This window comes from Aulonocara sp. 'chitande type north' Nkhata Bay, linkage group LG13 (assembly GCF_057382095.1).
Source record: "Aulonocara sp. 'chitande type north' Nkhata Bay isolate Kocher_YH1m ecotype deep benthic linkage group LG13, A_spYH_male_GT1.1, whole genome shotgun sequence".
Taxonomy (NCBI): domain Eukaryota; kingdom Metazoa; phylum Chordata; class Actinopteri; order Cichliformes; family Cichlidae; genus Aulonocara; species Aulonocara sp. 'chitande type north' Nkhata Bay.
The window spans coordinates 10,803,611-10,827,217 of record NC_141356.1 but is presented as its reverse complement, the minus strand read 5'-3'; the positions used below and the strand labels follow the sequence as shown (position 1 = coordinate 10,827,217).

Below are 23,607 nucleotides of genomic sequence, written 5' to 3'. Positions count from 1 at the left end.
TCATTTACTGTGAGGTGAGGTGTGGTTGGGGTGTGGACAGTGGTTGTGCTTTTGTAACGTTGAGGTATGGACAGCTACACACTGAGCCTCAGTCCTGCCTGTTCACATTTTATTCTGTAAAAACTAAATTTTCACTGCTTTTATGACCTTTTTAGTGGGTGAAGGATATAAAAAAACAACAACAGCAATAGAATAATATTAAACACAAAGTGAACCCGTCTTCCTTCATTAAATAGGTTCTTTTAGATGTTAAGGAGGAATTGACTTAACCAGGCTGGCGGAGAATGAAGACAACCGGACACCTGCTGCAGATGGGGAATCAGTGAACTTTTATTGAGACAGAGACAAACTCTCAACGCAGCTCACATCAAGAGATTCCAAATATTTGCTGTGAGGATGGGTATATATTCTCTAAAACTTACAGGAGGGGGTTGTGAGGAAAGTGCTGCATTAGCAGAAAAACAACTCCATAAAAGGAAATCGGCCTTGGGTGTTCTAGTCTCTTCGCTTGCAGATATCCTTCACCTGCAGGATGAGGCGATCGCTTCTTATCGCTCTCAAGGCCAAAGTCGTGAGCACATTTTTATTACACAGTTGCACAGTAACTTTAAAGCTGAACAATATTTAAAGCTGAATAATGTTTAAAGCTGAACAATATTTAAAGCTGAATAATGTTTAAAGCTGAACAATATTTAAAGCTGAATAATGTTTAAAGCTGAACAATATTTAAAGCTGAATAATGTTTGATCAGATTATATTTTCTTCAAATCCCCCTTTTGACCCATCTTAAATGGGTCAACACACAAAAATAAGTAACAATCAAAGGAACACAGAGACGTGTCGAAGCCTGGCTCGAAAAACTCCTCGGGTCTTTTCATTTGTCTTTATCTGTCATTGCAGATGAGGAGAAAAGAGTCCAGGCACCACCCTGCCCAGGGGTCGGCTGCAAGCAGTCTCGGTTCCCAACGAAAGCAGTAACAGCTGTCCTGCACACAAGGGTACAACGAGTTAGTGCAACCAGGGTAGTGACACAAAAGTAACAGTTGCTGTAACCTAGCAACCAAAAAACATAAGTAATGATAAAAATGTGGAGAGTACAGAGTATACTATAATAATGAGAGATATAAACGTGAACATGTGAAAGAATAAATCAACCGTAAAATAAACTCAGAACGGTAACTGCTGAGGACATTCAAAAGTGAATATGGTAAAACTGGAGAGGAAGTGGTGGGCAAGACCCTAGGGGCTACATTTGTCAGATTGGGACTGTCAGAAGGGGGCGAAGCTTTTGAACTTGAAGGTGTCAGAAGTGTCGGGGGCCCTTCACAGATCAGGATTATGCCAATGGGAATGAGACCCAGGGCCAGGAAGCAAACAAAGACGCAACATCTTTGCCTGCCTGTCATTTCAGGGGGAAAGGGCCAAGACATGTTTACTTAGCTTGGATGTCGTCTAATAGAGGATGATGGGGCACAGAAAGGTGGTCCAGTTCCCCCCACCTCGCCAAGGGCGTGTTCTAGGAGTTAAAGAGCAACAACCTGCAATCTGTACCAAAAATCTTCATAGTCCCACCGGAAAATCATAAGAGTAATAAACGATTCAGCTCAACAGACAAGTATCATGTTCAGGTTTCTCCAATCATTAAATCACTATTATTGCCACAATTTGCTTTATTCACCCTTTGGGCAATGTTATTCCAAGAGAGAGAGAGAGAGAGAGAGAGAGAGAGAGAGAGAGAGCGAGAGAGAGAGAGAGAGAGAGAGAGAGAGAGAGAGAGAGAGAGAGAGAGAGAGAGAGAGAGAGAGAGAGAGAGCCCCTAATGGCCAGTTAGTGGGCTCTAGGTCAAACTGTCCCCAAATTTGTTATTTGTTATTATTACTTGTTTTCATGTCACTTGTCTGTTTTCTACTGCACCCCTCTCACCAAAGCAAAGCAAACATTAGCAGCACATTGACCGTAGTCAGGCATCCTCATTCCATAGGTGCTATAAAACATTTCCTGTAAAAGAATCACAGTTTTCAAGACAGGGTGTGTCTCCCCCAACACTCTCACCAGAATACAGTGTAATAGCATCCCCAACTCCTAACCCATAAACACCGTTTCTTCACACATCCGCCCAGAAATCCTGTAATAGAAAAACATTAAAACTGTAACCCTGTAGGGAAGAAAATGTAAATGGTAACGCTGCGCAGTTACCTCTGTAAGCAACACAAGACACAAAAATGGCATTTACAGGTTCACTCATCCTCGAATATTTTGTCATCCTTCTACTCCTGTAAAAGAAACCCACATAAATTCATCCCCCCTTTTATCCTATCTAGGTGGAGGTGGTTAACCTTGAGTCATGGTCAAGTCTTGTCATCTTTTACCAGTCAGTCCGTTTGTTTTTATTCCCAGTCTTTCATCCATTCATCCGTTCTTTGCTGATAGTGAAACCTGTCGTCGCATCTAGTTTCCACACTCAGCAAAATGACGTCATCTCAAAAAGAAACAAGAACTTGAGTTTGGATTACCTCGCTGAATCCTTTTTTAAACAGGGACTCTCGTTTCTAATTGTCCCCACAAGTGTTTCCTCCAGAACCCATTTCAATGCGGAGAAACTCACTTACAACAATTTTCTCGCCGACGTGTAATGCTTGTAATTTCCGATGTGCAGATCTGCTTAAAGAAAAGATTCACAAACAAAAATCAGTAAATATAAAACAAAATAAAATGAAAAATAACAAAAACAAAATGCAGACGCCCGGGTCTTAGGACTTGTCACTGAATATTCTTCCCATCAATAAAAATACCAACCTAAACCTACACAGAGTCAATTCAACACCACCTCAATCTTTTCATATTCATAAACCTATATGTTTTGCGTTCGTGAAACAAAATTGAACCATTAAGTAAGTTGAGCTCTTGAAATGTTTTAATTCTCTTAATTCTGCCAGTTTATTTCAACACTTATTCAATGACTTTTATTCAACTGCTACTTGGTCACTCGACTTTTACCTGTTCAAATTGCCTAGGGTTCAACAAAGTCTAGATCCCCGTTATCATGAAACTTGAACGGTGTACGATGATTTACTTACAGTAATTTAGAATCATCACTCAACCTAGCTCTACTACTGGCACTGCGTGACCTTTCTCACACTGGAAACCAGAATTTAGCACAGAAATTTAATGCCTCAGGCAATCGCGTTCAAGGGCTGCCCCCCCTTCTCTTCTTCTTTGTCCGTGTGTTCCTCCTTTATTAAATCTCCATCACAATGACGTGGCGCTCTGAAATAAAACTCACACTGTTAATTCCTCGTTTTCACTCTGCACCACTGCTCAGAGTGTTTTCTTTTCTTTTTAGTGTAGAGTAAACAATTAAGTCGAGGCCTTAAGCCCCAGATATCTCGCACGGGCATCATTTTCATAACCAAACCGCTCCGGACTCTGCTCCCCAGACCACACAAATGCCCTCCGGGCTTATTATTATAGCAAATTCTGTATTTGACTTTGTTGTGTGCAGCATTGAGCCTTTGTCAGTAAAGCATTCTTCATTGCAGCAGCTGGAGCATTGTGTGTCACTTCTTAGTAAATTAAATCAACATTTTGATTTTAGTGCATGGGTATGTATCAGTCTTTACTCCCTCAACAAGTGCATAAGTGTTCATGTGTGTGTTTCCCTTCATTCTAAGTAGGCACATGCAGAAGTGTGTGTTCGTGTGTTGGTATATGTTTGTGTTCATCACCTTCCTGTTCTGTAGTTTAGGTAAACCAGCGGCCTGACGCATGGCCTAGGGTCCTCCCCTCCTCTTTGGGTCTGTTTATGTTGTCCTTACTTTGCTCCACGGCCTTCTGCAGCTCTGCTGTTCGGCTCTTCTCAGAGGTCAGCATCCTTCTGCTCACCGTCCCTTTTCCTCCGGGCTTAATGCGCGTCTCGTCACAGCTCTGTCAGCTGACGCAGCCTGGGAATTTCCCCCGTGTAGTGAAACGGGCTTTAGGTTTAGTGCTCTCCGTCTCTGCTGCATGAGATCACTCTTTTGCAGCACTGTTGACATCCTCAAGTTGTTGTTGTGAGTCCAGCTGCTGTGGCCTTCAGGGGTCAAAGGGTCAAAGATGGTCGCGGAGAGGGCAACGATGGTAGAGGGGAGGGTAGGAGTCCAGGTCAGCTTCGGCTCTCAGAAAAAACAAAAACAAAACAAAACAGGCGAACAGGAAAATGATGTTGTGTTGGCTGTGCTGTGTTGGCTGTGTTATCCCGAGAGGGGAGAAACAACGAGATCTCGTCTCCCCCCTTTTTTGTTTTTGTTTTTTTTTTTTTTTTTCACCATATAATCAACTCATAACCCCTCAAGTTGACAGGACAACACAGGTACGTGTTAAAATTCTTAAGATCCTGTTTATAAACCTAAAAAGGAATTTCCTATCATTCAGTAGTCATTTGTCTTAAACAATCAACAAAAACATGTCCCAAGTCGACCCTTTTAACCACTAAATTTGTCGTGTCCTCACTTAATCCTCAGACCAGTGTCTTTGTCTTTTGACGTTACGTTGTTGTCCTGCAACCCAAAGCGTTTAATTGTCAGTAATGTATAAACTATATCATTTAAAAACAGGTGTATGTTAAGTGTCGCTACTTTAACCTTGCATGTACGTGCACATGTATGTAAGCTGTTTCTTCATTGCATGTATGGGTGCGTCTGTATCTGGGTTACTTTAACTTTTTCTCAAACGAGGCATGTCTCTAACACGCACATGTGTCTGTTCCTCACCCTTCTCATATCTTTCTCTGGTTGTGTGTGGTTTTATTTGTTTCAGTGATTTACCAGGAACATCTTTTCCTTTTCTCCATGTCTTCCGCCAGAGGTTAACACTGGTGAGATTCAGGGACACAGCACCCAGAGCAGTTCAGCGAGAAAAACCCGCCTCAAACTACATTCTCTCTTTTTTGTTTTACCGGGAGGGGTGAGGACAACTCTGGTGTCCAGCCGTGAATTTTAGCCAAAGCTTGGCCTGTCTTCTGCTGCCGTACTCAGGCTTCCAGGTTAAGAAAAAACACCTGTATGAAGACACTAAACATACATTTAGTATTTGTATAAACATAACTGCCTAAATCATTGAACTCTTGAGGAGGGTGTATTTCAGAATCAAAATCAAAATCAAAAACTTTATTGTCATTGTCATGAGACCGACGACATTAAGAATGGTCCCCGATCATTGCATTATCCCTAGTAATATCAAATATAAAAAACAATAAAATTCAATCAATAAAATAGATAGAATACTTAAAATACTAAGTATTCCCACCGTCATGCTTCAGACCGTGCATAGATTAACACAAGAGTGGCATGGTGGACATTTTTGTAGTATTCAGATGTGTTATTGCAGTTGGATAACAGCTGTGTTTGAGTCTATTAGTCCTTGCTCTGATTGCCCTGTACCGTCTGCCTTAGGGCAACAGTTCGAACAGGGAGTGGCCAGGATGTGAGGTGTCTTTTATGATGTTTTGGGCCTTTTTAAAACAGTGGGCGTTGTTTGACTCTTTACTAACTTTAAAACCCCACCATAACAATTTCTCACTGACAAACTTCTATGCATCCATTTAAACATGCGAAGCCAGCACAAAATCACACACATACCCCTACAGCAAAGCTTTAACATAACCACAATGCAACTCCTCCCTTAAACGGGAGAAATCACCCTGAATCAACCAACTCTATATAAAACGTCAAACAAAGATAAACCACAAACATTTCTACACTTCTGTGTCTTCCACGCAGCACAATAGGCAGAAAAACACCGATTACTCACAGTCTACAACAAAAGAAAAACCTGCCCTTTTCACAACTCTCACAGCTAAAGTCAAAACTCTTACCCAGTGCCTCTGAAATAATAAAAAAATCACCAAATACTCGATTACTCTTTCCACTCGCTCCCTCTCACTCCCTTCTTCCTCATACAGCATACACGCTCGCTCCCGCGGACCCGCTCGGCCCCGCGGGCTCACTCGGCCCCCACCTTTTTTCTCTCACAGAGACAGAGAGAGACCCTTTTCCTTTTTTTTTTTTTTTACTTCGGTCTATCTGCACAGAGTTTACCTCATCTCTTTCCTTCTATGGGCATGCACACTTCCTGTCTCACACACACAGCCCCTCTCTCAGAGAGAGCAGAAAAGAGTTTTTCCTTTTTTCAACACTCAGGAGAAATTCAACAGACAGTTTATACCACTATTTTACACTTTATTTACACACACCGGTAATTTATGTTCTATTTACACACGGGCCCGCATAGACATATGCCAGAAGAGGTTACCCCTAACTTTTTGACTAATTTAAAAGCACCTATAGCCCAGGCCTAGCCTTGCTGATCAATACATACCTCGGGAACGCCCTCCCGATAGCGCTCGAATTCCTAAGAAAACACCATATGCCAGAACAACTTTATCTCACTTCTCTATTTCTCTGCTGGTGTTGCTAAATTTTTGACTAATTTAAAAGCATCTTTCAGCTGTTTTCCTCAATGACTCTTTCTGCTTTTTTGCTTCTTTAGGCTGGTGTGTGGAGTTGATGACTGTCTCAACACATGTTAATTGTTCTCCCAATGTGCTAAGAATAACACCGGGACCCCAACCATCATCATTAGTTTCTCGATCTAATTCTCCATCCATTTTACTGTCAATGGAGGAGTGTTCTTTTATTGCTTTTAAAGGAGAATTTGGGCCAGCTGGGTTTCTGCCTCTGTTAGGCACTAATCAGCTGGGGCGCTGCTTTAAAGGTGAGTCAGCACTGAAATATCCCTTCAGGTGTTACCAAGCTTCTACCAAACCGGAGTCTGGCGGGTAACCTTGCCTAGAGCTTCCTGATAGGGGTGCTAGTTGGTTGTCACCTTGTTCACACGTCTCATTCACACTTCATACATTACCTGCAGTCACTCATTACCCTCCTTATGTATGTAATAAATGTGTAAAAAAAATTCTATGTGTGGTGTATTATTTTAACCAAAAGAGGAACCTAGTTCCTTTAATTGTGTAATCTGTGAACAACGGAGAACCAAACTGTCCTGCCCAGTGTTCCACAGCAAGCATTCAGCGTGTATTTATGTGTGTCCAATATCAAACAGAACATCAAAACATTTAAAACACTAAAATCATCGGGGTTTTAAGAAGAGATCCGTTTTCTCCTATTGATCAAAGGGACCCCTCCTATGGACTCCAACCAGTACTTCTCTTTTTTAAGTTTTAGAGGATCTTTTCTAATAAAGTCCTCTGGGCCTTCCTAACCCTTCTGTAGTTTAGAGAATATTACTAAAAAATATTCTCAAGGCCTTTAACCTTTTAATTTGTTTAGAAAGGCGTTACTAATAAACCCTTTCAAGGTCCCAGACCTGCTGAGGTATGTATCCGACACCGGAGAGCAAACCCGTCGGCTGCAACCGTGGTCAGACCTCAGTTCACTCTTATCTTTATTCACTTATTCACTTATTTCTTATTCACTTATCTCTTATTCACTTGTCTGATTCTCAACAAGCCTTAAGTAAGCCAGACAATTTTGGTTATGAATTACTAGGAGTTTGGACACTAAGTATTTTTATAATGTTCAATATAGCAGAAATAAAAGGTCTGCTTACCTTGTTTTTTGTGTGTACACAGCTTTTGTCCAAACTCCGTTCACTCAGACCACGGCCGATGTCCTCCCTCCCGTTCCAGTTTGACCTGGAGCGGATCCTGTTCGTGACGCCAATTGAAGGATATAAAAAAACAACAACAGCAATAGAATAATATTAAACACAAAGTGAACCCGTCTTCCTTCATTAAATAGGTTCTTTTAGATGTTAAGGAGGAATTGACTTAACCAGGCTGGCGGAGAATGAAGACAACCGGACACCTGCTGCAGATGGGGAATCAGTGAACTTTTATTGAGACAGAGACAAACTCTCAACGCAGCTCACATCAAGAGATTCCAAATATTTGCTGTGAGGATGGGTATATATTCTCTAAAACTTACAGGAGGGGGTTGTGAGGAAAGTGCTGCATTAGCAGAAAAACAACTCCATAAAAGGAAATCGGCCTTGGGTGTTCTAGTCTCTTCGCTTGCAGATATCCTTCACCTGCAGGATGAGGCGATCGCTTCTTATCGCTCTCAAGGCCAAAGTCGTGAGCACATTTTTATTACACAGTTGCACAGTAACTTTAAAGCTGAACAATATTTAAAGCTGAATAATGTTTAAAGCTGAACAATATTTAAAGCTGAATAATGTTTAAAGCTGAACAATATTTAAAGCTGAATAATGTTTAAAGCTGAACAATATTTAAAGCTGAATAATGTTTAAAGCTGAACAATATTTAAAGCTGAATAATGTTTGATCAGATTATATTTTCTTCATGGGGAGAACATAGCTAGGATTTAATGATTTAACAAATCTTTTAAATCCTTTGTCCTCCACAATGCTAAATGGCTGGGAGTCCTCAATCACCATGCTGACCAGGTCTTCATCTATTTGAGATTGTTCTCCTGAGGAAAGACAATAAAGATAAAGCACATATATAAATATCACACACGTAACTTATAACAGTTGTATAATATTGTTATATCATTTAGTAACATTACTGCATGCTATATTATCATTGCATTTGATGGCTCACCTGGTCTTGCTCCACAATCGGTGTCCCCCTTATTCTCATGCAAAGCTCTGTAGTGCCTAAGCATGGATGAGGTGTTGCTGTTATATCCCAGCTCCCTGGCACACAGCAAACACTTCACCTTGTACTAAAGTCAAGACAGCTCAACATAAATTGTATTGCACCATCAGTATCATGAAAATACATCTTCTGTAGAAATTTACATACCTTGTTGGGAGGAATAAGATCAAAATGTTCCCACACAGGGGAGGACATCCTCCTCTTCTTAGCTGGCTCCATTCTCTCCTGACTTTCTCTCCTCACTCTCATAAACCTCCAAACGGTCTCCAAACTCTCACTAACCGCAACTCTCCATCAAACACCCACATTGTGAATGAAGTCTGAGGGGTTTATATCGCTGTCATATCTCGCGGCAAAGTTCGAACCGCTTCATAAACCAGTCACGTGGTACAGCCGGGCAGCGAGGCTTCGGACGTCATCATTTTCAGCTCCTCCCATAAATGAAGCAAGCCTCGATACGCGCTTCGCGGAAACGCCCCCTCCATTACTCGACACACGCTCCGAAGCCTCGATACAGAACGTCCCATCACTAGTGATCAGTGCCAAACATGAAATGATGCAGTGACACAGCGTAGGGTCATGTGTTAGTGGCGGGGACAGTCATGTGGTTATTGTTCATGTGTCCAACAGCAGAGGGGAAGAAACTGTTCTTGTGGCGAGAGGTTCTGGTGCGAATGGACCGGAGCCTCCTGCCTGAGGGGAGCAGGTCAAACAGACTGTGTCCAGGGTGAGAAGGGTCAGCTGAGATCCGAGCTGCACGCCGCAGTGTCCTGGAGGTGTACAGGTCCTGCAGAGATGGGAGTCTGCAGCCAATCACCTTCTCAGCAGAGCGCACAACACGCTGCAGTCTCTGTTTGTCCCTGATAGTGGCTCCAGCGTACCACACGGTGATGGAGGAGGTGAGGATGGACTCGATGATTGCAGTGTAGAATTGCATCATCGTCCGTGTTGGCAGGTTGAATTTCTTCAGCTGCCTCAGGAAGTACATCCTCTGCTGGGCTTTCTTGATGACGGAGGTGATGGTGGGCTCCCACTTCAGGTCCTGGGTGATGGTGGTATAAACAGCAGTGTCACACCTTTTTAAGTAACGGACAGTTGCGTACTAACGAACAAAAAAAGTAAAAGGACAGCTCAGTCAACTGTGCGGCAGAGTAAATAATTCGACGGATGTATTTTGATGTTACACCGCACATTATGGGTAACGTAGTTTATAAGGTCGTAAGTTTATTCGTTGAAAGCACCGCTCGGAACTCCATTTCCCAGCTACAGGATATTGTGTAACGAAAAGGCGCGTCGTTCAGAAACTGTCCGATTTGTTTGGAGTCACATGAGAACATGTTGGGGCAAGTACCACCGGTGGTGAAAATAAATACAAAATCCTTAAATATACTTTGAAGCTTCAGGCCCGCTGTAGTTGCCTGTAGTAATTTATAGTGATGGGCAGATGAAGCCCCATGAAGCACTGAAGCTTTTCATCCAATTGGTTCACCCCAACGCGAAGCTTCATGAAGCTTCATTTGCTCTAGCAGGACACCTACTGGACGTAAAAATAATAGCTGGCATGAATTTGAAGAGTGTGGCATTTTGCACACAGCCTGTAAATGTCAACAACAAAAGGAGTGTGTAAAACATGTATATTGTAGTGATGGCAGTATACTGTGTATATTTATAGTGGCAGTATGGGAAATGATTATTTGGAAATGCTTGAAATGGAAATGATCATTTACTGTGAGGTGAGGTGTGGTTGGGGTGTGGACAGTGGTTGTGCTTTTGTAACGTTGAGGTATGGACAGCTACACACTGAGGCTTTGAGCCTCAGTCCTGCCTGTTCACATTTTATTCTGTAAAAACTAAATTTTCACTGCTTTTATGACCTTTTTAGTGGGGAGAACATAGCTAGGATTTAATGATTTAACAAATCTTTTGAATCCTTTGTCCTCCACATTGCTAAATGGCTGGGAGTCCTCAATCACCATGCTGACCAGGTCTTCATCTATTTGAGATTGTTCTCCTGAGGAAAGACAATAAAGACAAAGCACAAATATAAATATCACACACGTAACTTATAACAGTTGTATAATATTGTTATATCATTTAGTAACATTACTGCATGCTATATTATCATTGCATTTGATGGCTCACCTGGTCCTGCTCCACAATCGGTGTTCCCCTTATTCACATGCAAAGCTCTGTAGTGCCTAAGCATGGATGAGGTGTTGCTGTTATATCCCAGCTCCCTGGCACATAGCAAACACTTCACCTTGTACAAAAGTCAAGACAGCTCAACACAAATTGTATTGCACCATCAGTATCATGAAAATACATCTTCTGTAGAAATTTACATACCTTGTTGGGAGGAATAAGATCAAAATGTTCCCACACAGGGGAGGACATCCTCCTCTTCTTAGCTGGCTCCATTCTCTCCTGACTTTCCTCACTCTCATAAACCTCCAAACGGTCCACAAACTCTCACTAACCGCAACTCTCCATCAAACACCCACATTTTTGAATGAAGTCTGAGGGGTTTATATCGCTGTCATATCTCGCGGCAAAGTTCGAACCACTTCATGAACCAGTCACGTGGTACAGCCGGGCAGCGAGGCTTCGGACGTCATCATTTTCAGCTCCTCCCATAAATGAAGCAAGCCTCGATACGCGCTTCGCGGAAACGCCCCCTCCATTACTCGACACACGCTCCGAAGCCTCGATACAGAACGTCCCATCACTAGTAATTTAGCCAATAAGATATCGCCTTGTTGGCCAATTGTGTGAAAGTCTCCAGAATGTTCACTTTTAAACGAGTTTTATGCGTCAGAGGCATCATTGTACCTCAAAGCACCTCCCTCCCCGTGAGCCACTTTTCTGCTTATCATTGTTTACGATCGTCAAAAAGACGCAGTCCGTACAGTTCAGTGGACAGAGCGCTACTCTTCTCTCGTGAAGTCCGTCATGTCGACCAGAGTCAGTTCTCAAACTCCGGAGACCCTCCAAGCGGAAGATGACCAAATGTATGGACCTGTTGTCAAAGCCCAGACTCCTACAATTGCAAAGACGAGGGTACCTAAAGTTCTTCATCCATTCTTAGACTGTCAAGAACCTATAGAAACAGAAGAGCCAGAGTCAGGACCTCCAGCTCGGATTTTGTTAAACAGAGGGCAAGGCAGGTCTCTGGTACCAAGCGTGACCCGCATCCTTCAGCAGACCCTCTCCCCAGACCAGATCTTCTACCTGGAGAGGTGGAGGAAGAAAATGATTGCGGAGCTTGGAGAGGAAGGCTTCAAAGAATACAGCCAAAGTAAGATATGAAAGACTTGAGTTATCTTAGTGTGAATGTGGTGAGATCAAATGAAAAAGTGACTCTGTCTTTTTGTTGTACTTAAAAACAGATTTATTTAGGCAAGGGAAGCTTTTCCATTCAGCCTTGGAGGATGTTCTTACTTCACATGCAACATGGAAGGATAGAAGTCCTTCAGAGTATCCACCTGAGGTACAGGGATACATGCAGAGTGTCTCTGACATCCTGGAGGACATCCGAGCGGTGAGAGCTATAGAAAGCACCGTACAGCATGAAACACTGAACTACCTGGGAGTTGTGGATTGCGTTGCTCGCTACAGGTGAAAAAACTGATTTCCAGACCTCTTTTCCACACCAGGCTTGAGTTATTTATCTTTTTTTAAACTAATTTCCTTAACTTGACTCATTCAAACTTTTTCCTGCAGGGGTGTACTATGTGTTATTGACTGGAAAACTTCTGATAAACCCAAACCGTTCCTAAGCAACACGTACGATAACCCTCTTCAAGTGGCGGCCTATGCTGGGGCTTTGAACAGTGATGCCAACTACAAGTACCAGGTGATCTACTAAGATAAATGATGTGATTAGCTTGTATTTTTTTTACAAAGGTTGCACTGTTCAAAATATATCTTTGTGATTACTGTGTGCTGCTGATCTGTTCCTGCTGCAGGTTGAAAATGGACTCATTGTTGTGGCATACAAGGATGGCTCTCCTGCCCATGCTCACCAGCTCAACTCAGAGCTGATGTTGGAGTACTGGAAAACATGGCTGCTACGACTCGAAGAATTCACAGAACAAAGGTAAAGCAGTCAAGAGCAGTTTCTCATTTTACTACATTTTGTCACATTGTATATAAATTTTACAATATATGTATATGAAGTAATTACAGTTACAAAAATCACAAATGCCACCAAAAGATTGAGTTTGTGTCTGGATGCTGGACGTTAAGCACTGAATTACATTCTTATGCTCATTTGTAGTGCAAATAATTTCATGTTTTTTCCTTCTTCATTTCAGATCCAGTGCAGAAAAGAGATAAGCTGTAGAGACAAAAAAAATCAAGCATATTCCAGAGCAATAAGAGGGCCAAAAAAAAAGAGCTATTAACCCATAAATCTAGCTACTATATTTATTCCAACTATTTTCTAACAGAATTTGCTCACGTTGTGACTGTAACTTATTAACAGAAAAAGGTGTAGCATAATTTTGTTTTACTTCTACTCTGTCCCTCATTGAAATATTTGAAATTCATTTACTCTAAACCAGGCTTCCCTGTAAGAGGGATCTTCAGTGAAGCCCAGGTTTGCAAAGAGCCTGTAGGACACAGCGTTCTCCTCTTCTATGAAGCTGTAAACTGGGTAGCCCAGTGCATGATTCCTCTTGGCCAAGCTGCTGACCAGGATTTTGGCATAGCCTTTCCCTCTGTGCTCTGGCAGCGTGTAAAGCATTCCTATAGCGCCTGATGCATAGGTCAGAATCCAGGATACAGGCTTTCCTTCAGCATCCAGCACGCAGCAGGAGGGGAAGTTTGCAATCATGTTGCGGATCAGACCAACGGCCACATCGTCCTTTCCAAACTTCCACGTTTGGCTCACCAAGCCAATGTGCGATTCATCAAGAGAGCTTACTGAGATCCCTGAACTGACATGGAACAGAGCAAAGCTTGTATTATTATCAGGACGTAAAAGTTATGATTAAATATTTGTATGTGTAAATAATACCTGTCAACAGGAGGAAGCCTGCTCACATCTTCCAATGTCATCAAGTAACATTTTGCCACTCTTTTACAGGGTACACCCTTTGCTGATGCCACTGCTTTGAATATCTCAGTGTGGGAAACACTGGTTCCTTTAACACAAGTAATCAAAACCTTAAATGTGTGAACCTGTTTTTGTCTTAAAACATGATTTATTAAAGATTAACTTGCTCCCAACATGGGAAGTGCAAAGTTTAACCATAGATGTGTCCCAACTTTTTTTGTTTTGCAGTGCCATATCTTTCTATCACTAAATGACATACCATAACACTTTGAACACAATGAAAGACAATACCATTTTGAAAGATATAATTCCACTTTGAAGGTAGAAGTACATAAACACCAGGCATTAGGATGACTTTTCATTGGCTGGTCTAATTATATCATTGAAAATCACTTGCAGTAATAGACTTCAGTGACCATATGCAGGGCTGCAGTGTGGGAGCCAGCGAATAAACAGTTTGAACTGATTCAGTAACAATGCAAACAATAAGAGAGCTTGTTGCCATTACCAACACAAAAGTACTTGCTCCAGTCAAAAACAGATGACTTGCTGAGGATTTCTTCTAGAACAGCAGCATCAGTTGCAAAAAGCAGTGCATCTTTGAAGAGGTCACTCTTCTGGAAGAAAAATAGACACGTGATCTGTATTGGCATTTAAACAATGTATTGTGTGCACGCAAGCCCCCCCTGCACAGACAGTACCTGTTCAACCTGTGGTTTGCCCTGTTCAACCTGTGGTTTGCACATAATGACGCGGAACTGTGGCCACTTGTCCACTAAAACCCGGCGTACAGGGTCGGATCTGACTCTGTTTCTGATCACCAGGAAACCGTAAACCTTAAATTAATTCAGTAGTTGGTTATTTGCAGTACATTCAGCTCCTTGTAGAAATAAACATATAACAGATTTAACCGAGCATACTTGCTGCGACATGGGTAAATATTTCTTCAGCTCGTTTTCCGCTGTTTTTAACTGATCTTCGGACAACTCAAAAGCCATTTTTCTCCACTCAGGAAAAAAATGAAGCGTACAGTTCGGTAAATCGCGGAAGTGATCGGAAGTCGGGGGTCTACACGACGACGGAAACGTTAGCTGGGATTGTTTCTAAAGGCTGAGGTTGTGATTCGCACTTTCGAGGCTTAAAGTTGAAGAGGAGGCACAAAAAACCCGCCCCCACATAGAAACTTGTTGTGACGTTTAAAGATATTTTGAATGTACACGACCGCTTTATTAGGTACACGAGTGATGTTTCTGTCATGATGTTCCACCATGACAGAAACTGGCCATTATTTAATTTTATTTTTTTACAATATTCACAGATTTTTAAACTTTTTTTTTCAAGCACATGTAGCCTAAAATGCCATGTCCCTAGCCGTCTATGTTTAACTTCAATTACCAATATAAGTTATATATAAAAATAAACAAATAAAAAAATATAATATTCTACACCACCAACATCTAGTGAGCAGCAGCTATCTTGTTGATGCCCGAGGTTAAAGGGATATATCCAGCCTGCTTTGATTTGATTGGATTGAAATAACTCATTACAGTCACAGTATGCAACATGCAACACATCAAACCTTGAAGTAGATGGGCAAAAAGACCCCACCGGCTGCCACATGTGACAGCTCAGAACAGGAACTAAGCCTGTCCACTGAGCAGTCTGGAGGTCACAGTGGAAACACCCACAGTGTACTTTTTGACTATGCTGAGGAGTTGAGCTTGTCTGTAGATTAACTATACAAGGATTAATTTTTAAACATGTTCAGTGGATCACAGAAATATTGCAACACTGTCATTTAGTGTGTTTTGGCTTCCTTCCATCAAAGGCTGATCATATTTTCAGCAGTGATGTGAGATTGGATCTAATTTCTCTGCTGAATTCTAAAATATTTGAACAATATTGTAAGCAAAAATAAAATTAAACATTTAAGCCTGACCTCTATCAGTTATTCAGAATTTACCAGACATGTTATGTCAGTTTGGCTTAGATGGATTTAATTGATCTCTGATTATGTCACACACCCCAGCAGGTCACCACAGAAGCTCGACACGCAGGTTTCATATTAGTACATTAGAAAACACACACAACACTTATTACTATATACAGTAGTGACCTAAGCCATCATTAGGTCATTAGTGTAAAAAGATGCATAAAAATGGAGGCTGGTCTCCTATCCTGAGGAGGTGAGGAGATCAGACTCCTGCTGATCTCCTCTCTGCACAATCACACAGAATGCCCTGCACCATATAACCTGCAGCTGTAATGGATGCTTTCCAAAAAATAGAGGCTTTTTAAAAATAAATGAGACTGATGAGAATGCCCAGACTTCTTCAAGCTGATAGAAAGGTAACTCAATAACTACTCATTACATCCAAGCATCCTGCACCGCAAACCTTGAAGCAGATGGGCTTGTGCGGCACAAGACCACACCAGGTGTCACTCCTGTCAGCTGAGAACAGGAAACTGATTTGATGCTATCCTTTCAATATTCCAGCATTTTACTGGCAAGGCATACCTAAAAAGAAAAAAAAGATTACAGAAAAAACAAAACAATGGACGACTTCTTGCACAGCAGAGGAGTAGGGGAAGTTGCTGACACATCTCCGGGAGTGTATGTGTGAGAAAAGGGACACAAAAGACACATTGAAGGCAACAGTGGCATGACATTCGTGACTGCAGGCTGAGTAAGCTGAAATCTATTGTGGTTCTTGTTCATACTGAGACATAGCAGGCTGTTAGTGGGGAATCAATGTAAATAGTTATTTAAAGCACATGAAACTCCCTGTGGACTCTGCTGTGACCGAGATAAATATCTCTTCTGCTCAGTTTCAGATATGATATGATCAAATATGATCTTTTGACAGTTCCAAAGACATTTGTGCGCTCATGTAAATCAAATCAGTGTGTGAAACTCTGGAAATCGCGGAAGTGATGTGAAGTGGACGTAAACGCTAACTGGACTTTTCCTCCAGGCTGAGGTTGTCGTGATTCGCACTTTCAAGACGTATAATTGAAGAGAACGTACGATAATCATTGTCACCACCACCACCAACGCTCAACGTCCCTGTTGCTCATTAATTTTATATTTGTAAAGTTTTAAATACAGTCACAGTTTGTTTGGTTTTTCCTGGAGACCACGGGTAAATCCAGGTGTAGCCTCTAATACTTCACCAAAACACTGAGACCCTAAACCCTCTCTCAGGAATCTGAACCCTTTATTTTAATGATAAAAAAAGAAAGTGGACTTTAAAAAGTGCTGTACCTAAACCTAGATTAACCAGGTGAAAATAAATGAGAACACGCAAGTACAGCGTGTGCGTGTTTGTGTTTGTGCGTGAAGCAGTAATAAATGACACCAAGATAACAATTAAATGTCTTTTACTTTGGAGAACCATGGATAGTATTACTTGCAAATTAATGCGCATCATACGTGGGAAAGACATCCAACAACAGACCACTTCTTTATTGAACAGCAGAAGAAAAGGAGAAGTTGTGAAGGACACACTTTTGCTAATCATTGTTATACAAGCCAGCAAACATCAAGAGCGACTTTCATTGTTCTTTTTGTTAAATCTTCTGGCTCCTGTGTTGTTTGATTGTAAGCCTCATTGCCTGGGGAATCATTTTATTGGGTCACCTTACTGAATTTGGTGACCCTGCTTTGGCTTATAAAGCTGCCAAATAAAATAAATTTCTTCCACCTCATTACTCCGCTTATAACATAATTAACCCCGCTCAGCTGTCCTCACCAGCAGATCACATAACTGTCTCATATTTACTCAGATGGGAACATTAACTGGTTCCTCAAGCCTTGGTCAACAGACAGGAGAGAACCTTCCAGTCTTGCCTACCTCATGGTTACACAGACAAGTTAGCTTTATTTGCTCCCCTCAGTTTTTAATGAAGTACTAAACTGTCCCCATTTTTAGAAGCATATTAGCTTCAGTTTGAAATGTTTGTACTTAATTATACTGTTAGTTGTTTTTTATGATTCACAGCTGATTTAGCCAGATAAATGCAAAGGGTTGTGTCAGGAACCCAGGAAGAAAGTCTTTATGCAGATCGGGATAATTCCACTACAGAGTGGCCAAAACTCGGATTGAGGTTAATGATCCGGTGTAGTGAACCCCTTAAACTGTTGTGCAGGTAATGTGATTGATTTGATTGTTTCTTAGCAAAACGTTATCAATGGTGGGGACTGATTCTACTTAGAGAAGATTATTTTTGGAGTTGATCCAGGAAGTTGTGGAAAGGTTCTTTACTGTTCTGAAATAGGGGAAAATTGGACATTTCACACCATATTATGACAAATATATCAAAATGAAATTTGGAGAAGTTAGCTTGAAAATAATGCTACTTACAGGTGCCCTTTCTGACCCCAAAGCAAGCCCCAAGGAATTAGTGTCTTCTCCAAGAAATCACATACTCACTCAGATCCAGATGTGGATCCTATTGGATCCAAACACTCAGAACATGCATGTAATTATCATCTTTATCTGTGGTACGCAGTCTGGGACTGCTACGTTTGTATTATTTTTGTCAATCAACGCCTACTTCACTTACTCTTTGATTTTTACAGTCCAGGTTTAATGCAATTTTTCCAGGAGATTTACTGTACACTTAGAGCCCATACAGTCAAAATAGATGACAGACCAGAAGTGAAAGTGATCACACCTTTTATAAACGAGAGAAATGTTCCTGGGCAATAAGAGGGCCAAATAAAGAGCTATTAACCCAAAATTCTGGCTATCGTCTTTATTCCAACTATTTTCTAAAAGACTGAGTTCACCTTGTGACTTTAACTTATGAACAGAAAAAGCTGTAGCATTTTTTTTTTTTTACTTTTATTCTGTGCTTCATGGAAATATTTGAAATTCATTGACTACAAACCAGGCTTCCCTGTAAGAGGGATCTTCAGTGAAGCCCAGGTTTGTAAAGAGCCTGTAGGACACAGCGTTCTCCTCTTCTATGAAGCTGTAAACTGGGTAGCCCAGTGCATGATTCCTCTTGGCCAAGCTGCTGACCAGGATTTTGGCATAGCCTTTCCCTCTGTGCTCTGGCAGCGTGTAAAGCATTCCTATAGCGCCTGATGCATAGGTCAGAATCCAGGATACAGGCTTTCCTTCAGCATCCAGCACGCAGCAGGAGGGGAAGTTTGCAATCATGTTGCGGATCAGACCAACGGCCACATCGACCTTTCCAAACTTCCAAGTTTGGTTCACCAAGCCAATGTGCGATTCATCAAGAGAGCTTACTGAGATCCCTGAACTGACATGGAACAGAGCAAAGCTTGTATTATTATCAGGACGTAAAAGTTATAATTATGCGTATGTGTAAATAATACCTGTCAACAGGAGAAAGCCTGCTCACATCTTCCAATGTCATCAAGTAACATTTTGCCACTCTTTTACAGGGTACACCCTTTGCTGATGCCACTGCTTTGAATATCTCAGTGTGGGAAACACTGGTTCCTTTAACACAAGTAATCAAAACCTTAAATGTGTGAACCTGTTTTTGTCTTAAAACATGATTTATTAAAGATTAACTTGCTCCCAACATGGGAAGTGCAAAGTTTAACCATAGATGTGTCCCAACTTTTTTTGTTTTGCAGTGCCATATCTTTCTATCACTAAATGACATACCATAACACTTTGAACACAATGAAAGACAATACCATTTTGAAAGATATAATTCCACTTTGAAGGTAGAAGTACATAAACACCAGGCATTAGGATGACTTTTCATTGGCTGGTCTAATTATTTCATTGAAAATCACTTGCAGTAATAGACTTCAGTGACCATATGCAGGGCTGCAGTGTGGGAGCCAGCGAATAAACAGTTTGAACTGATTCAGTAACAATGCAAACAATAAGAGAGCTTGTTGCCATTACCAACACAAAAGTACTTGCTCCAGTCAATAACAGATGACTTGCTGAGGATTTCTTCTAGAACAGCAGCATCAGTTGCAAAAAGCAGTGCATCTTTGAAGAGGTCACTCTTCTGGAAGAAAAATAGACACGTGATCTGTATTGGCATTTAAACAATGTATTGTGTGCACGCAAGCCCCCCCTGCACAGACAGTACCTGTTCACCGTGTGGTTTGCACATAATGACGCGGAACTGTGGCCACCTGTCCACTAAAACCCGTACAGGGTCGGATCTGACTCTGTTTCTGATCACCAGGAAACCGTAAACCTTAAATTAATTCAGTAGTTGGTTATTTGCAGTACATTCAGTTCCTTGTAGAAATAAAAAATATAACAGATTTAACCGAGCATACCTGCTGCGACATGGGTAAATATTTCTTCAGCTCGTTTTCCGCTGTTTTTAACTGATCTTCGGACAACTCAAAAGCCATTTTTCTCCACTCAGGAAAAAATGAAGCGTACAGTTCGGTAAGTGATCGGAAGTCGGGGGTCTACACGACGACGGAAACGTTAGCTGGGATTGTTTCTAAAGGCTGAGGTAGTGATTCACACTTTCGAGGCTTAAAGTTGAAGAGGAGGCACAAAAACACCGCCCCCACGAATAGCTCACTGTCATGGTTGAAGGAAACGGTTTCCAAGGCCTAATCCGTGGATCGACTTCCTTCGAGGCGTGGACGTCTATCAGCAGAGAATGTACCTTCACCTATCAGCAGAGAATGTCCCTTAGTCTGTAACACAGTCAAATATATTCTCAAGTAATATTCAAGCATGCCATTCAGCGTGTTAGTACGAGCTCGGGAGCAGCTTGGGAGAACAAGAAAACAGAGACTGCTTCAGATTGTCTTCCCAAATTGACTCAACTTTATTCACAAGTACAACAGTTTATATAGAGGGTAAAATTCATGAGACAGCAGATTTATCAGTTTAAACCAGTACAGACCAAGATAAGGCAGCGTCTTCCTGCCCTTGGGTGAAGAAGCATCCTTTGTGTAGTGTATCAGTTCAGCTACAATTGTGATTATCTCAGCGACATATTTTCAAGGCACAAAACAAAGAGTTCTTACATTAGTGAAATCTGAAACAAACCATTTGGCCTTCAACAGGCGTCTAAAAGATTAAGAAACTAATGTAGCTGAGGGAGTGATCTCTGTGGTATTTCAACCTTGTACCAGCCTGTGATTCTCACACATCAATTCTTGGGTCAAAGAGAAAAATAACTAAAACAAAGGGGCCTTATTGAATGACAGAGTTTTCCTGCATAATGTCACTATAAAACAATATCCAGTAAATGCTCCCATGGTGCTAAAATACCTAACAGTTCCACTCTTTTTTTATTATTATTTTTTTAAAATAATAACTCAAATAGAAAGGAAAAATCACAAATGTAATAACATAATATAAAAAGCAAATCATAAAATGTAATAGTTCACAACCTAATGTTCAATATACACATCAGGAACATCATTGGTAACATCTGGCACATCCTCAGGATCAATTTGTGCCAATTGCAAATACATTGAAGTAGCTGTACTGGTAGCTATATGGGTTATCATTGAGCGTACACAGGGTATCACACAACAGGCAATAATCATCAAAAACAAAATAATACATGCTACAACTGTTACAAAGGCTACAATTAGTTCCTTCCATTTTCCAAACGTGTCCTGCATCCACTTGTCTAGCCACTGACCGTGACCTGTATTGGCTCTTAGTTCTATCTGCAATGCTTCAAGTTTATTCATAGCTTGTGTGAATGAACCGTCAGGGGCGGTATTATTGGGAATGAAAGTACAGCAAACATCTTCAAACATAGCACAAACACCTCCTTTCTCAGCTAACAGCATATCTAAGGCCATTCTATTTTGCATGGTCATTAAGGAGGTAGCAGACATCTGTTCTCCTAGGGCTTTAAGGGCCGTATTGGTCAGATTGGTGTGTCTTTGCTGATTGTAATAAACATAATTGATCCAGCCTACATTTTTGTTTACCTGTATCCACGGTAGTATTGAGGCGAACCCTGCTGATATTTCTCCTTGTGCCTTTAATTCATTTGGTATCCCGCGTGGAACTCCTATAGCATCTATGTAAACGTTATGTGAATAAGCGGCGCGTTTAGTACGTCTGCTGGATACAGGCAGATCCGAGGTTTGTTGTATCAGTAGTTCTTGAGCTAAAGTTACTAGACCACAGGTACCGGTCCAATTAACAGGTAGAGCTAATCTAAGAGTATTATTGCACATCCAATAAGCATGTGGGATTGGTCTGGTCAGGCGCGAAGCTGTAAAGCCTTTTAATATGCCTCCCCAGTACGAGTCGTTTAGTGTGTTGGGCGAATGCAGGATTGTTGAGTTATCTGAATGCGTACTTATATATGCATATATATAAGAAAACATATGTCTATATTGTGTCCTGTCAACACTCGCTGCTAGCCATGTTTCGTTACAGCGTGCTCCTGGAGAGTCAGAAAAGAATGTATAGTTTTGTGCGTCATAATTCATGTTTTCAAGTTTTGGTCAGTGTATGCATGTCATCAAGATATTTGGGTGATGGCGCACCTGTGTTGGGGGCGAAAGAGGTTCAGTGCGGTCTTCGGGGCGCTTCATTGGGTTGCAGGGGTGGATAGGGTTGTCAATCATGCTAACATCCTTACTAGAGACTTGTCCTGTGTATATGAATAAACAATCTAAAGGACTTAGTTCTACTCGCACCGCTTCAATCAGGGTTACTGTTAAGGGCCCCTTTTTATCATTTTTGAATAGCATCTTTGTTAAGGGAAAACCTGAAATTGGATATCCCACTATTACCTGTTCTGGATTACCCTTTGAACAGACATAACAGTTACTGTTTCCTAAGTCACGAGCGGCTATTCTGGCATTTTCATACCAGGCGTTAGTTCCTGTTCTAGGGGGTGCATAAAATGGTTTATTGGTGGTGTCTGTGTTGCTTTCTACTGATTTTAGAGAACGTGACGAGTGTACTAGGTGGGTGTCTTGCCAAGTTTCTACCAGGTTATGAACATAGTCAGACAATGCAGTGTCTATGTCCCCTTCCAATAGCGGTGCCCCTCTGGAGGCTGACCATGGTGTTGGAAACGGTCTTCCCATGATTATTTCAAATGGAGATAATTTGGTTGCTGCGGATGGAGTCATTCTAATCTCGCAGAGGATTTGAGGAAGTAGTTTGATCCAGGTCATTCCTGTTTCTATCATTGCTTTAGTCAGGCGATTTTTTTATGGTCCTATTCATTCTTTCTACAACTCCTGAACTCTGAGGATGGTATGGCACATGATATTTCCTAAGTTCGAGACGAAATCAGTCACGTAAGCACTTCCGCATGTTCTGGATACGTAATCATGGAAGTCTTCATTGATTCGTGAGCGTGGGTTAAACGTAACCGGAAGTGGGAGTCGTACTGAGCCTCTGGACCGGCTCTGTCACCTGTGCCACCCGCCTGGTCGGCCCCCCGACCGTGTGACCCGTGAACTCTTGTGCCTGTGGGCTCTGGGTCGGCCCCCTGAACTGTATTTGGACTGTGGTCATGTGCTCCTGTGTTTTCTGTTTTTGTTTTGTTTCTCGCGTTTGGGCTGTCGGGAGCCAGCCCTTTAGGGGGGGGGGTGATGTCATGGTCCTGGGCCATGTGGGCCCAGTATTCTCAGTTCCTTGTATTTTTGTATTTCGTTCCTTATTTAGGTCATGTTTCCTGAGTTGTCCTGTTATGTTGTTCCTTATTTGACTTCCCCTTGTGACTCTTATCCCCTGTGTGCCCCTCTATGTATCTGTGAGCCCTCATCTCCCCTCGTGTTTCATTTCCATGTTTCCCCAGCCCACTATGCCCGTGCTCTCTCTCTCCTCCTGTTTGCACCTCTGTGTACTTCCTGTTTTACTTTGACAGTCTCCCGTCAGTGTTGTTTACTCCTGCCATGTCTTATGTTTATCTGTGTCAGCTG

General features: G+C 41.6%; 3 protein-coding genes and 1 long non-coding RNA gene across 6 annotated transcripts; 1 reads left to right on the top strand and 3 right to left on the bottom strand.

The window, feature by feature from the left end:
- Window positions 1-306: 306 nt before the first annotated feature.
- On the bottom strand, window positions 307-8,476 carry LOC147315699 (uncharacterized). The gene is made up of 2 exons (XR_015124383.1): window positions 7,828-8,476; window positions 307-7,699 (listed from the first exon to the last, which is right to left on the bottom strand). It is a non-coding gene; the product is annotated as an uncharacterized LOC147315699 (long non-coding RNA).
- A 2,987-nt stretch (window positions 8,477-11,463) lies between these two features.
- Window positions 11,464-13,934, top strand: LOC147315698 (mitochondrial genome maintenance exonuclease 1-like). The gene is made up of 5 exons (XM_086258678.1): window positions 11,464-11,969; window positions 12,061-12,289; window positions 12,395-12,527; window positions 12,640-12,770; window positions 12,988-13,934. Exons 1-5 carry the CDS (start codon window positions 11,624-11,626, stop codon window positions 13,007-13,009), a joined length of 861 nt encoding a protein of 286 aa, XP_086114804.1. The 5' UTR covers window positions 11,464-11,623; the 3' UTR covers window positions 13,010-13,934.
- On the bottom strand, window positions 12,102-14,859 carry LOC147315697 (glycine N-acyltransferase-like). Of its 2 annotated transcripts, none has more exons than XM_086258680.1 (5): window positions 14,651-14,859; window positions 14,456-14,566; window positions 14,239-14,350; window positions 13,692-13,818; window positions 12,102-13,611 (listed from the first exon to the last, which is right to left on the bottom strand). In XM_086258680.1, exons 1-5 carry the CDS (start codon window positions 14,726-14,728, stop codon window positions 13,200-13,202), a joined length of 840 nt encoding a protein of 279 aa, XP_086114806.1. In that variant the 5' UTR covers window positions 14,729-14,859; the 3' UTR covers window positions 12,102-13,199. The 2 variants fall into 2 exon arrangements, with proteins under 2 accessions (XP_086114806.1, XP_086114805.1); XM_086258679.1 differs by having other exon boundaries at window positions 12,103-13,611; window positions 14,239-14,347; window positions 14,432-14,566.
- Window positions 14,860-17,094: 2,235 nt separating this feature from the next.
- Window positions 17,095-22,533, bottom strand: LOC147315696 (glycine N-acyltransferase-like). Of its 2 annotated transcripts, none has more exons than XM_086258681.1 (5): window positions 20,014-22,533; window positions 19,818-19,928; window positions 19,625-19,733; window positions 19,078-19,204; window positions 17,095-19,001 (listed from the first exon to the last, which is right to left on the bottom strand). In XM_086258681.1, the coding sequence occupies exons 1-5, from the start codon at window positions 20,089-20,091 to the stop codon at window positions 18,590-18,592; spliced, it is 837 nt and encodes a 278-aa protein (XP_086114807.1). In that variant the 5' UTR covers window positions 20,092-22,533; the 3' UTR covers window positions 17,095-18,589. The 2 variants fall into 2 exon arrangements, with proteins under 2 accessions (XP_086114807.1, XP_086114808.1); XM_086258682.1 differs by having other exon boundaries at window positions 19,625-19,730.
- Window positions 22,534-23,607: the final 1,074 nt, after the last annotated feature.